Source organism: Saccoglossus kowalevskii, chromosome 1 (genome assembly GCF_978046115.1).
Source record: "Saccoglossus kowalevskii chromosome 1, keSacKowa6.1, whole genome shotgun sequence".
NCBI classification, from domain to species: Eukaryota; Metazoa; Hemichordata; class Enteropneusta; family Harrimaniidae; genus Saccoglossus; species Saccoglossus kowalevskii.
This window is the reverse complement of record NC_140641.1, coordinates 46,266,487-46,281,803: the sequence shown is the minus strand read 5'-3', so window position 1 is coordinate 46,281,803 and position 15,317 is coordinate 46,266,487. Positions and strand designations below refer to the sequence as shown.

Genomic DNA, 15,317 nt, shown 5'->3' with positions numbered 1-15,317 from the left:
TAGCATATATGATGTCATAAATAATTGGGCAAATAGTGTTGTGAAGACTATATCTTTCTGAAAAAAAACAATCACGCAATATACACAATTTCCTTTGAAAAAACAGCTTTGCTGGTAATTTATGAATATGCAAATTAGCTAATTAGCATATATGATATCATAAATAATTGGCCCAATCCACGATCTACATTTTGGTACCAACTTTACTTCTATATCTTCATATATATTAAAAATATAGAACTTTTAATGATTTCTTAATATTTTCGGGTTACCATAGCAACATGTCAATTTTAACCACTTTTAGGGCATTTGCCGTCCTGGAAACAGGCATTTTTGAAAATATCAGATAATTTTGCATAAGAATAGTCTGTTTCCACAATGTTTGACATGGGGTGCAGCTAAAACATATTTTAGAAGGCTTTTGAGAAGTAGCTTCCAGACTATTAGCTTTTGTGTCCTACAGTTCAAAATAGTCATTTTTCTGACCAGAGTCTATGGTGGGTAAAAGATTGTAGTAAATTTAGGCAGAGGGTTTTCAACCCACCTATTCACCTAGTTCATACCCACCATAGACTCCACTTTCCAGATCGATTGCCTTTAAGTCCTTGTACATGTTTATGTAGAAAAAAGGAAAGTGAATATAAGGCAGCAATATGGAAAAAAATCCTTGGGTCATGGGACTTCCCCTGACCTGGCTTGCTCTCTCCGTCATTGGCTGAATCACAGATTAATGCCTACAGTTCAAAATAGTAATTTTGACTAACCAGAGTCTATGGTGGGTATGAACTAGGCGAATAAACAGGTTGAAAACCCTCTGCCTAATTTCAACATTTTTGTTATTATATAGCTAAAATAACCAATGCTATATTGACACTTATAGTCATTTATTATTTATAACTTAATACCTATGTGATATTCAACTCTTGATGTCATCTGAAATAACTCAATTTGTTAAGATGCCAATTACTACCTGCACACCTAATTATATTCTACGTTATCTATACCTTTCATTGTTTATAATTGACATACTTAATTAGTCCCTGTTTGGACGTCCGTGCGTTCGTCCGTAGTCATATCTCAAAATCCCTTGGACCGATTGCGTTCATTCTTTGCATGTGCCTAGTACTTTATGTGGGACATATGCAAATGCAGTGGTTTAGCGATTTGATTCAAAATGGCCGAATGGCAGCCATCTTGTTTTTTGAAAATGTTGTATTTTGGACATGCTTTGTCAGTTGTCATTCAAACTTGGTACATACATTATACATGTTAGGATACATGTCCGTGACAATTTATTTCACAATTGAATCAAAGATGGCCGACTGGCAGCCATCTTGTTTTTTGAAAATGTTGTATTTTGAACATGCTTTATCAGTTTTCATTCAATTTTAGGACATAGATCATACATGTTAGGATACATGTCCCCGACCGTCCGCGAGTTCCTGAGTCTGTCTGTCCGTGTGTCCGTCCGTCCGTCAGTCTGTCCAGAGTCATATTTCAGAATCCTGTGGACCGATTCCTTTCATTCTTTGCATGTGCCTAGTACCTTATGTGGGACATATGCACATGCAGTGGCTTAGCAATTCGATTCAAAATGGCCGACTGGCAGCCATCTTGTTTTTTGAAAATGTTGTATTTTGGACATGCTTTGTCAGTTGTCATTCAAATTTGGTACATACATTATACATGTTAGGATACATGTCCATGACGATTTATTTCGCAATTGGATCAAAGATGGTCGACTGGCAGGCATCTTGTTTTTTTTATGCCGTATCTTGGCAGTGTTCTCCACAATCCAAATTAGCTGGTGGGCGGCCTAATTAGCATAAATTTGCATATTAATTTGCATATCATTTACATACAGCATTTTCGCATTTATGACATGAACTGCAATACACACTAAGTTATTTACTATTCTCTTTTTAATTTAATTTAATTGGAACATGTTACAATTTTTTGAAATACAAACAGATTGGTCACTATCAATATTTACGAAATGCAAAAAGTTTGAAATCGGTGATTTATGCGTTCGCAAATTATTCTGCATTCATGAAATGCAATTCGAGTAACCAAGAGCAAGTACAAAACATAATTGAGTTATAATGTAGAAAATATACGAGATGATTTGCCCACGAAGTCAAAACAGACAATTTGTCAAAACAAAATCCATAACATTTTTATTTGTGGCATCAGTACTCACCCGTGCCGACGGACGGTAAGATGCATTTACGCATGTACGGCCACGATACGTTGCGTTTTCACACATTGTTTTGGAATTCAAGAAAAAAATGCTAGCAATCGGCAAAATAAAAGAATCTGATATGTTCTCGAAAGATTAGACATAAAAAATAGATAAATTGAAAAAAGTACGTGGAAAAGATAACTAAAATATTATTCAATTACAAATACTCGCGGTAAACTAATCCAGCAGTCATGTTTGATGTTTATTACCGCTTTCCGAATTCAGTACACGAACACCCAGAATGCGCTGTTCCCCTATGCAACTTAGATACTAAATCGTTACAGCGCCAACAGCGGTGGGTAGCAGACGGTCGTTGAATGGGGTAGGCCAAAAGGTCATCAGTTTGCCTTCTCCATGCTGTTTTCTCAATGAAAATCGAGCGAACGATGTAAATACGGCTAGAATTTAAATTTTTGTTCGAGTTTACATGCAATCTGCTAATCTATGAGCAATAAGTGGCAACAATGTCGGGCGACAATGAATTCAAGCGATTGACAAATTGCCATGAATACACTTGATAACTGCTTGCAGACTTCCAATGGACATTGTTTATGTTTGGACTGTTGAAACAATAGCAAAATAAAGGGTTGGGCAACTACTCTTTTGTTTAGGCTTGGGAAGAACAATGCAAGCTTTTTACAAATAATTTCAGCTGGATGTACGTTGGTGGGCGGGTGTTGAGAGTTACTGGGCGGCCGTAAAACTTGATGGGCGGGCCGCCCGCCTAAAACCCCTTGTGGAGAACACTGCTTGGACATGCTCTGTCAGTTTTCATTCAAATTTGGCACTTACATGTACTTTATACATGTTAGAATGCATGTCTATGACAATTCGTTTCAAAATCTGGTCAAGGATAGCCGATTGACAGCCATCTGACTTTTTGGCTTTACTACTATATTTCCACAATTTATGTGCCATTTTCATTCGTATTTGGCATCATACATATGTATACATCATACATATCAGTGTGTTTCATAATCAGATCAAAGATGGTCGAATAACAGCTGTTTTTATTTTTGGCCATATTACTACTACACCGAACAAGTGTTTTGATGTAAATAAACAATCTGTTGTATACACCACTTGGAACTCAAGTTTCAAGGACATGCTTGCGACAACCCCTCCGCTTTAATATGACGAGCACAAAGAGAACTTTCAAAAAATTAACGGGGACTGTGTCATTTACAATGACTTGTTTTAGCTGGAATTAATTTTCACTGAAAACACTTTTAGGGTGTTCTGTGTAGAATTTATTTTCACTTTGTTTTTTGAATGGTAAATTTAGGAAAAAGGGTATACATTTCCAAGTGAATATAAAGTATTTTACAGGAATAACTAAAAACTGGACAGGGACTGTGTCATAGCCAATGACTTGTTTTTTCTTCCCAGTTATTAGATCTGGATGTGAGTGAGATGTCTTTATTGTTTTCAGGAGAATTTATCACTGATCCGTTTCCAGTTAGTGGATCTGGGTGTGAGTGAGTATGGAGAAAGTAAAAGTGCAATGGAGTTACACACTGATGAGTTTTTAGAGGAACATAGAAATAGTGTTTTTAACATGAAAATCAACAACATGGTACCAATTACAGTATTAAGACAAATATTTCTAGATGTTGGTAAGTTTGACAATTATCTTCATACATAACTGCCTTACATGTTATATATCGAATATCTTGTCATTCCAGTTTGACCTTTATTGACCTTCTGAGTTTATACCAAGTGTTAACATAAACAATTTTGTTGATACCTTGTTTATTTTGTGAATAGAACGCACATTTCCTACGCATCATATGTTTATGGGAAGTGTTCCAGAGGCCAAAGAAGGCAGAGCATCTTTATTTAGAGTCCTGTCAATATATGCAAGATATAATCCAAATGTTGGTTACTGCCAAGGTGAGTATTGTCAATATATACAAGATATAATCCAAATGTTGGTTACTGTCAAGGTGAGTATTGTCAATATATACAAGATATAATCCAAATGTTGGTTACTGTCAAGGTGAGTATTGTCAATATATACAAGATATAATCCAAATGTTGGTTACTGTCAAGGTGAGTATTGTCAATATATACAAGATATAATCCAAATGTTGATTACTGTCAAAGTGAGTATTGTCAATATATACAAGATATAATCCAAATGTTGGTTACTGTCAAGGTGAGTATTGTCAATATATACAAGATATAATCCAAATGTTGGTTACTGTCAAAGTGAGTATTGTCAATATATACAAGATATAATCCAAATGTTGGTTACTGTCAAGGTGAGTATTGTCAATATATACAAGATATAATCCAAATGTTGATTACTGCCAAGGTGAGTATTGTCAATATATACAAGATATAATCCAAATGTTGGTTACTGTCAAGGTGAGTATTGTCAATATATACAAGATATAATCCAAATGTTGCTTACTGTCAAGGTGAGTATTGTCAATATATACAAGATATAATCCAAATGTTGGTTACTGTCAAGGTGAGTATTGTCAATATATACAAGATATAATCCAAATGTTGGTTACTGTCAAGGTGAGTATTGTCAATATATACAAGATATAATCCAAATGTTGATTACTGCCAAGGTGAGTATTGTCAATATATACAAGATATAATCCAAATGTTGGTTACTGTCAAGGTGAGTATTGTCAATATATACAAGATATAATCCAAATGTTGGTTACTGTCAAGGTGAGTATTGTCAATATATACAAGATATAATCAAATGTTGGTTACTGTCAAGGTGAGTATTGTCAATATATACAAGATATAATCAAATGTTGATTACTGCCAAGGTGAGTATTGTCAATATATACAAGATATAATCTAAATGTTGGTTACTGTCAAGGTGAGTATTGTCAATATATACAAGATATAATCCAAATGTTGGTTACTGCCAAGGTGAGTATTGTCAATATATACAAGATATAATCCAAATGTTGGTTACTGTCAAGGTGAGTATTGTCAATATATACAAGATATAATCAAATGTTGGTTACTGTCAAGGTGAGTATTGTCAATATATACAAGATATAATCCAAATGTTGGTTACTGTCAAGGTGAGTATTGTCAATATATACAAGATATAATCCAAATGTTGGTTACTGTCAAGGTGAGTATTGTCAATATATACAAGATATAATCCAAATGTTGGTTACTGTCAAGGTGAGTATTGTCAATATATACAAGATATAATCCAAATGTTGATTACTGCCAAGGTGAGTATTGTCAATATATACAAGATATAATCCAAATGTTGGTTACTGTCAAGGTGAGTATTGTCAATATATACAAGATATAATCCAAATGTTGATTGCTGCCAAGGTGAGTATTGTCAATATATACAAGATATAATCCAAATGTTGGTTACTGTCAAGGTGAGTATTGTCAATATATACAAGATATAATCCAAATGTTGATTACTGCCAAGGTGAGTATTGTCAATATATACAAGATATAATCCAAATGTTGGTTACTGTCAAGGTGAGTATTGTCAATATATACAAGATATAATCTAAATGTTGGTTACTGTCAAGGTGAGTATTGTCAATATATACAAGATATAATCCAAATGTTGGTTACTGCCAAGGTGAGTATTGTCAATATATACAAGATATAATCCAAATGTTGGTTACTGTCAAGGTGAGTATTGTCAATATATACAAGATATAATCCAAATGTTGGTTACTGTCAAGGTGAGTATTGTCAATATATACAAGATATAATCAAATGTTGGTTACTGTCAAGGTGAGTATTGTCAATATTTACAAGATATAATCCAAATGTTGGTTACTGTCAAGGTGAGTATTGTCAATATATACAAGATATAATCCAAATGTTGGTTACTGTCAAAGTGAGTATTGTCAATATATACAAGATATAATCCAAATGTTGGTTACTGTCAAGGTGAGTATTGTCAATATATACAAGATATAATCCAAATGTTGGTTACTGCCAAGGTGAGTATTGTCAATATATACAAGATATAATCCAAATGTTGGTTACTGTCAAGGTGAGTATTGTCAATATATACAAGATATAATCCAAATGTTGGTTACTGTCAAGGTGAGTATTGTCAATATATACAAGATATAATCCAAATGTTGGTTACTGTCAAGGTGAGTATTGTCAATATATACAAGATATAATCCAAATGTTGGTTACTGTTAAGGTGAGTATTGTCAATATATACAAGATATAATCCAAATGTTGGTTACTGTCAAGGTGAGTATTGTCAATATATACAAGATATAATCCAAATGTTGGTTACTGTCAAGGTGAGTATTGTCAATATATACAAGATATAATCAAATGTTGGTTACTGTCAAGGTGAGTATTGTCAATATATACAAGATATAATCCAAATGTTGGTTACTGTTAAGGTGAGTATTGTCAATATATACAAGATATAATCCAAATGTTGGTTATTGTCAAGGTGAGTATTGTCAATATATACAAGATATAATCCAAATGTTGGTTACTGTCAAGGTGAGTATTGTCAATATATACAAGATATAATCCAAATGTTGGTTACTGTCAAGGTGAGTATTGTCAATATATACAAGATATAATCCAAATGTTGGTTACTGCCAAGGTGAGTATTGTCAATATATACAAGATATAATCAAATGTTGGTTACTGTCAAGGTGAGTATTGTCAATATATACAAGATATAATCTAAATGTTGGTTACTGTCAAGGTGAGTATTGTCAATATATACAAGATATAATCCAAATGTTGGTTACTGCCAAGGTGAGTATTGTCAATATATACAAGATATAATCAAATGTTGGTTACTGTCAAGGTGAGTATTGTCAATATATACAAGATATAATCTAAATGTTGGTTACTGTCAAGGTGAGTATTGTCAATATATACAAGATATAATCCAAATGTTGGTTACTGTCAAGGTGAGTATTGTCAATATATACAAGATATAATCTAAATGTTGGTTACTGTTAAGGTGAGTATTGTCAATATATACAAGATATAATCCAAATGTTGGTTACTGTCAAGGTGAGTATTGTCAATATATACAAGATATAATCTAAATGTTGGTTACTGTCAAGGTGAGTATTGTCAATATATACAAGATATAATCCAAATGTTGGTTACTGTCAAGGTGAGTATTGTCAATATATACAAGATATAATCCAAATGTTGATTACTGCCAAGGTGAGTATTGTCAATATATACAAGATATAATCCAAATGTTGGTTACTGTCAAGGTGAGTATTGTCAATATATACAAGATATAATCCAAATGTTGATTACTGCCAAGGTGAGTATTGTCAATATATACAAGATATAATCCAAATGTTGGTTACTGTCAAGGTGAGTATTGTCAATATATACAAGATATAATCAAATGTTGGTTACTGTCAAGGTGAGTATTGTCAATATATACAAGATATAATCCAAATGTTGGTTACTGTCAAGGTGAGTATTGTCAATATATACAAGATATAATCAAATGTTGGTTACTGTCAAGGTGAGTATTGTCAATATATACAAGATATAATCAAATGTTGGTTACTGTCAAGGTGAGTATTGTCAATATATACAAGATATAATCCAAATGTTGGTTACTGTCAAGGTGAGTATTGTCAATATATACAAGATATAATCAAATGTTGGTTACTGTCAAGGTGAGTATTGTCAATATATACAAGATATAATCAAATGTTGGTTACTGTCAAGGTGAGTATTGTCAATATATACAAGATATAATCCAAATGTTGGTTACTGCCAAGGTGAGTATTGTCAATATATACAAGATATAATCCAAATGTTGGTTACTGTCAAGGTGAGTATTGTCAATATATACAAGATATAATCCAAATGTTGGTTACTGTCAAAGTGAGTATTGTCAATATATACAAGATATAATCTAAATGTTGGTTACTGTCAGGGTGAGTATTGTCAATATATACAAGATATAATCCAAATGTTGGTTACTGTCAAGGTGAGTATTGTCAATATATACAAGATATAATCCAAATGTTGGTTACTGTCAAGGTGAGTATTGTCAATATATACAAGATATAATCCAAATGTTGATTACTGCCAAGGTGAGTATTGTCAATATATACAAGATATAATCCAAATGTTGGTTACTGTCAAGGTGAGTATTGTCAATATATACAAGATATAATCCAAATGTTGGTTACTGTCAAAGTGAGTATTGTCAATATATACAAGATATAATCCAAATGTTGATTACTGCCAAGGTGAGTATTGTCAATATATACAAGATATAATCCAAATGTTGGTTACTGTCAAGGTGAGTATTGTCAATATATACAAGATATAATCCAAATGTTGGTTACTGTCAAGGTGAGTATTGTCAATATATACAAGATATAATCTAAATGTTGGTTACTGTCAAGGTGAGTATTGTCAATATATACAAGATATAATCTAAATGTTGGTTACTGTCAAGGTGAGTATTGTCAATATATACAAGATATAATCCAAATGTTGGTTACTGTCAAGGTGAGTATTGTCAATATATACAAGATATAATCTAAATGTTGGTTACTGTCAAGGTGAGTATTGTCAATATATACAAGATATAATCCAAATGTTGGTTACTGTCAAGGTGAGTATTGTCAATATATACAAGATATAATCCAAATGTTGGTTACTGTCAAGGTGAGTATTGTCAATATATACAAGATATAATCCAAATGTTGATTACTGCCAAGGTGAGTATTGTCAATATATACAAGATATAATCCAAATGTTGGTTACTGTCAAGGTGAGTATTGTCAATATATACAAGATATAATCCAAATGTTGGTTACTGTCAAGGTGAGTATTGTCAATATATACAAGATATAATCCAAATGTTGGTTACTGTCAAGGTGAGTATTGTCAATATATACAAGATATAATCCAAATGTTGGTTACTGTCAAGGTGAGTATTGTCAATATATACAAGATATAATCAAATGTTGGTTACTGTCAAGGTGAGTATTGTCAATATATACAAGATATAATCTAAATGTTGGTTACTGTCAAGGTGAGTATTGTCAATATATACAAGATATAATCAAATGTTGGTTACTGTCAAGGTGAGTATTGTCAATATATACAAGATATAATCCAAATGTTGGTTACTGTCAAGGTGAGTATTGTCAATATATACAAGATATAATCCAAATGTTGGTTACTGTCAAGGTGAGTATTGTCAATATATACAAGATATAATCAAATGTTGGTTACTGTCAAGGTGAGTATTGTCAATATATACAAGATATAATCAAATGTTGGTTACTGTCAAGGTGAGTATTGTCAATATATACAAGATATAATCCAAATGTTGGTTACTGTCAAGGTGAGTATTGTCAATATATACAAGATATAATCAAATGTTGGTTACTGTCAAGGTGAGTATTGTCAATATATACAAGATATAATCAAATGTTGGTTACTGTCAAGGTGAGTATTGTCAATATATACAAGATATAATCCAAATGTTGGTTACTGCCAAGGTGAGTATTGTCAATATATACAAGATATAATCCAAATGTTGGTTACTGTCAAGGTGAGTATTGTCAATATATACAAGATATAATCCAAATGTTGGTTACTGTCAAAGTGAGTATTGTCAATATATACAAGATATAATCTAAATGTTGGTTACTGTCAGGGTGAGTATTGTCAATATATACAAGATATAATCCAAATGTTGGTTACTGTCAAGGTGAGTATTGTCAATATATACAAGATATAATCCAAATGTTGATTACTGCCAAGGTGAGTATTGTCAATATATACAAGATATAATCCAAATGTTGGTTACTGTCAAGGTGAGTATTGTCAATATATACAAGATATAATCCAAATGTTGGTTACTGTCAAGGTGAGTATTGTCAATATATACAAGATATAATCCAAATGTTGGTTACTGTCAAAGTGAGTATTGTCAATATATACAAGATATAATCTAAATGTTGGTTACTGTCAGGGTGAGTATTGTCAATATATACAAGATATAATCCAATTGTTGGTTACTGTCAAGGTGAGTATTGTCAATATATACAAGATATAATCCAAATGTTGATTACTGCCAAGGTGAGTATTGTCAATATATACAAGATATAATCCAAATGTTGGTTACTGTCAAGGTGAGTATTGTCAATATATACAAGATATAATCCAAATGTTGGTTACTGTCAAAGTGAGTATTGTCAATATATACAAGATATAATCCAAATGTTGATTACTGCCAAGGTGAGTATTGTCAATATATACAAGATATAATCCAAATGTTGGTTACTGTCAAGGTGAGTATTGTCAATATATACAAGATATAATCCAAATGTTGGTTACTGTCAAGGTGAGTATTGTCAATATATACAAGATATAATCTAAATGTTGGTTACTGTCAAGGTGAGTATTGTCAATATATACAAGATATAATCTAAATGTTGGTTACTGTCAAGGTGAGTATTGTCAATATATACAAGATATAATCCAAATGTTGGTTACTGTCAAGGTGAGTATTGTCAATATATACAAGATATAATCTAAATGTTGGTTACTGTCAAGGTGAGTATTGTCAATATATACAAGATATAATCCAAATGTTGGTTACTGTCAAGGTGAGTATTGTCAATATATACAAGATATAATCCAAATGTTGGTTACTGTCAAGGTGAGTATTGTCAATATATACAAGATATAATCCAAATGTTGATTACTGCCAAGGTGAGTATTGTCAATATATACAAGATATAATCCAAATGTTGGTTACTGTCAAGGTGAGTATTGTCAATATATACAAGATATAATCCAAATGTTGGTTACTGTCAAGGTGAGTATTGTCAATATATACAAGATATAATCCAAATGTTGGTTACTGTCAAGGTGAGTATTGTCAATATATACAAGATATAATCCAAATGTTGGTTACTGTCAAGGTGAGTATTGTCAATATATACAAGATATAATCAAATGTTGGTTACTGTCAAGGTGAGTATTGTCAATATATACAAGATATAATCTAAATGTTGGTTACTGTCAAGGTGAGTATTGTCAATATATACAAGATATAATCAAATGTTGGTTACTGTCAAGGTGAGTATTGTCAATATATACAAGATATAATCCAAATGTTGGTTACTGTCAAGGTGAGTATTGTCAATATATACAAGATATAATCCAAATGTTGGTTACTGTCAAGGTGAGTATTGTCAATATATACAAGATATAATCCAAATGTTGGTTACTGTCAAGGTGAGTATTGTCAATATATACAAGATATAATATAAATGTTGGTTACTGTCAAGGTGAGTATTGTCAATATATACAAGATATAATCCAAATGTTGGTTACTGTCAAGGTGAGTATTGTCAATATATACAAGATATAATCCAAATGTTGGTTACTGTCAAAGTGAGTATTGTCAATATATACAAGATATAATCCAAATGTTGCTTACTGTTAAGGTGAGTATTGTCAATATATACAAGATATAATCCAAATGTTGGTTACTGTCAAGGTGAGTATTTTCAATATATACAAGATATAATCCAAATGTTGGTTACTGTCAAGGTGAGTATTGTCAATATATACAAGATATAATCCAAATGTTGGTTACTGTTAAGGTGAGTATTGTCAATATATACAAGATATAATCCAAATGTTGGTTACTGTCAAGGTGAGTATTGTCAATATATACAAGATATAATCCAAATGTTGGTTACTGTCAAGGTGAGTATTGTCAATATATACAAGATATAATCCAAATGTTGGTTACTGTCAAGGTGAGTATTGTCAATATATACAAGATATAATCCAAATGTTGGTTACTGTCAAAGTGAGTATTGTCAATATATACAAGATATAATCCAAATGTTGGTTACTGTCAAGGTGAGTATTGTCAATATATACAAGATATAATCAAATGTTGGTTACTGTCAAGGTGAGTATTGTCAATATATACAAGATATAATCAAATGTTGGTTACTGTCAAGGTGAGTATTGTCAATATATACAAGATATAATCCAAATGTTGGTTACTGTCAAGGTGAGTATTGTCAATATATACAAGATATAATCAAATGTTGGTTACTGTCAAGGTGAGTATTGTCAATATATACAAGATATAATCAAATGTTGGTTACTGTCAAGGTGAGTATTGTCAATATATACAAGATATAATCCAAATGTTGGTTACTGCCAAGGTGAGTATTGTCAATATATACAAGATATAATCCAAATGTTGGTTACTGTCAAGGTGAGTATTGTCAATATATACAAGATATAATCCAAATGTTGGTTACTGTCAAAGTGAGTATTGTCAATATATACAAGATATAATCTAAATGTTGGTTACTGTCAGGGTGAGTATTGTCAATATATACAAGATATAATCCAAATGTTGGTTACTGTCAAGGTGAGTATTGTCAATATATACAAGATATAATCCAAATGTTGATTACTGCCAAGGTGAGTATTGTCAATATATACAAGATATAATCCAAATGTTGGTTACTGTCAAGGTGAGTATTGTCAATATATACAAGATATAATCCAAATGTTGGTTACTGTCAAGGTGAGTATTGTCAATATATACAAGATATAATCCAAATGTTGGTTACTGTCAAAGTGAGTATTGTCAATATATACAAGATATAATCTAAATGTTGGTTACTGTCAGGGTGAGTATTGTCAATATATACAAGATATAATCCAATTGTTGGTTACTGTCAAGGTGAGTATTGTCAATATATACAAGATATAATCCAAATGTTGATTACTGCCAAGGTGAGTATTGTCAATATATACAAGATATAATCCAAATGTTGGTTACTGTCAAGGTGAGTATTGTCAATATATACAAGATATAATCCAAATGTTGGTTACTGTCAAAGTGAGTATTGTCAATATATACAAGATATAATCCAAATGTTGATTACTGCCAAGGTGAGTATTGTCAATATATACAAGATATAATCCAAATGTTGGTTACTGTCAAGGTGAGTATTGTCAATATATACAAGATATAATCCAAATGTTGGTTACTGTCAAGGTGAGTATTGTCAATATATACAAGATATAATCTAAATGTTGGTTACTGTCAAGGTGAGTATTGTCAATATATACAAGATATAATCTAAATGTTGGTTACTGTCAAGGTGAGTATTGTCAATATATACAAGATATAATCCAAATGTTGGTTACTGTCAAGGTGAGTATTGTCAATATATACAAGATATAATCTAAATGTTGGTTACTGTCAAGGTGAGTATTGTCAATATATACAAGATATAATCCAAATGTTGGTTACTGTCAAGGTGAGTATTGTCAATATATACAAGATATAATCCAAATGTTGGTTACTGTCAAGGTGAGTATTGTCAATATATACAAGATATAATCCAAATGTTGATTACTGCCAAGGTGAGTATTGTCAATATATACAAGATATAATCCAAATGTTGGTTACTGTCAAGGTGAGTATTGTCAATATATACAAGATATAATCCAAATGTTGGTTACTGTCAAGGTGAGTATTGTCAATATATACAAGATATAATCCAAATGTTGGTTACTGTCAAGGTGAGTATTGTCAATATATACAAGATATAATCCAAATGTTGGTTACTGTCAAGGTGAGTATTGTCAATATATACAAGATATAATCAAATGTTGGTTACTGTCAAGGTGAGTATTGTCAATATATACAAGATATAATCTAAATGTTGGTTACTGTCAAGGTGAGTATTGTCAATATATACAAGATATAATCAAATGTTGGTTACTGTCAAGGTGAGTATTGTCAATATATACAAGATATAATCCAAATGTTGGTTACTGTCAAGGTGAGTATTGTCAATATATACAAGATATAATCCAAATGTTGGTTACTGTCAAGGTGAGTATTGTCAATATATACAAGATATAATCCAAATGTTGGTTACTGTCAAGGTGAGTATTGTCAATATATACAAGATATAATATAAATGTTGGTTACTGTCAAGGTGAGTATTGTCAATATATACAAGATATAATCCAAATGTTGGTTACTGTCAAGGTGAGTATTGTCAATATATACAAGATATAATCCAAATGTTGGTTACTGTCAAAGTGAGTATTGTCAATATATACAAGATATAATCCAAATGTTGCTTACTGTCAAGGTGAGTATTGTCAATATATACAAGATATAATCCAAATGTTGGTTACTGTCAAGGTGAGTATTTTCAATATATACAAGATATAATCCAAATGTTGGTTACTGTCAAGGTGAGTATTGTCAATATATACAAGATATAATCCAAATGTTGGTTACTGTTAAGGTGAGTATTGTCAATATATACAAGATATAATCCAAATGTTGGTTACTGTCAAGGTGAGTATTGTCAATATATACAAGATATAATCCAAATGTTGGTTACTGTCAAGGTGAGTATTGTCAATATATACAAGATATAATCCAAATGTTGGTTACTGTCAAGGTGAGTATTGTCAATATATACAAGATATAATCCAAATGTTGGTTACTGTCAAAGTGAGTATTGTCAATATATACAAGATATAATCCAAATGTTGGTTACTGTCAAGGTGAGTATTGTCAATATATACAAGATATAATCTAAATGTTGGTTACTGTCAAGGTGAGTACAAACAAACTGTATCTCTTTGTATATTGCTGTCAATGTGGTTGTTTTCAGGTATGTCATATATTGCTGGTATGTTTTTAATGCATATGGAAGAGGAAGAAGCTTTCTGGGCCATGGTATCCTTATTTGAAAGACCTAAATATTTACGTGGATATTTTGAGGACTCAATGCACAGGTATAGTAGAGTTGTAACTCTGTAACTGCTGTCTTCTCATTACCTGAAGTCTGAAATATAACTTGTACATGTATCATCGTATTTTTGATTCTGACATTTGACTGATTGATTGATACCCGTTATTGTTCTCAAAAATGTTTCAACATTTCTGGTATATGATTTCATTAGAACTTCACATTGACATCACCTTGATGGTTATTCATACATATTTCATGTCCTCGCTTGTTTCTCCCACCTACTATAACTGATTTTGTTGAAATTGACATCA

The 15,317-nt window shown here is 31.5% G+C and overlaps 1 protein-coding gene across 4 annotated transcripts in view; it reads left to right on the top strand.

Annotated features, from left to right (window-relative positions):
- The window catches only part of LOC102805386 (TBC1 domain family member 2B-like), a 103,797-nt gene that overhangs the window by 46,111 nt on the left and 42,369 nt on the right, over positions 1 to 15,317 (top strand). For all 4 annotated transcript variants that reach the window (XM_085502615.1, XM_085502605.1, XM_085502613.1 and 1 more), the window contains 3 exons: positions 3,675 to 3,858; positions 4,010 to 4,135; positions 14,926 to 15,049. In XM_085502615.1, the coding sequence (XP_085358741.1) occupies positions 3,675 to 3,858; positions 4,010 to 4,135; positions 14,926 to 15,049 (434 nt within the window). The remainder of the gene's footprint in view (positions 1 to 3,674; positions 3,859 to 4,009; positions 4,136 to 14,925; positions 15,050 to 15,317) is intronic.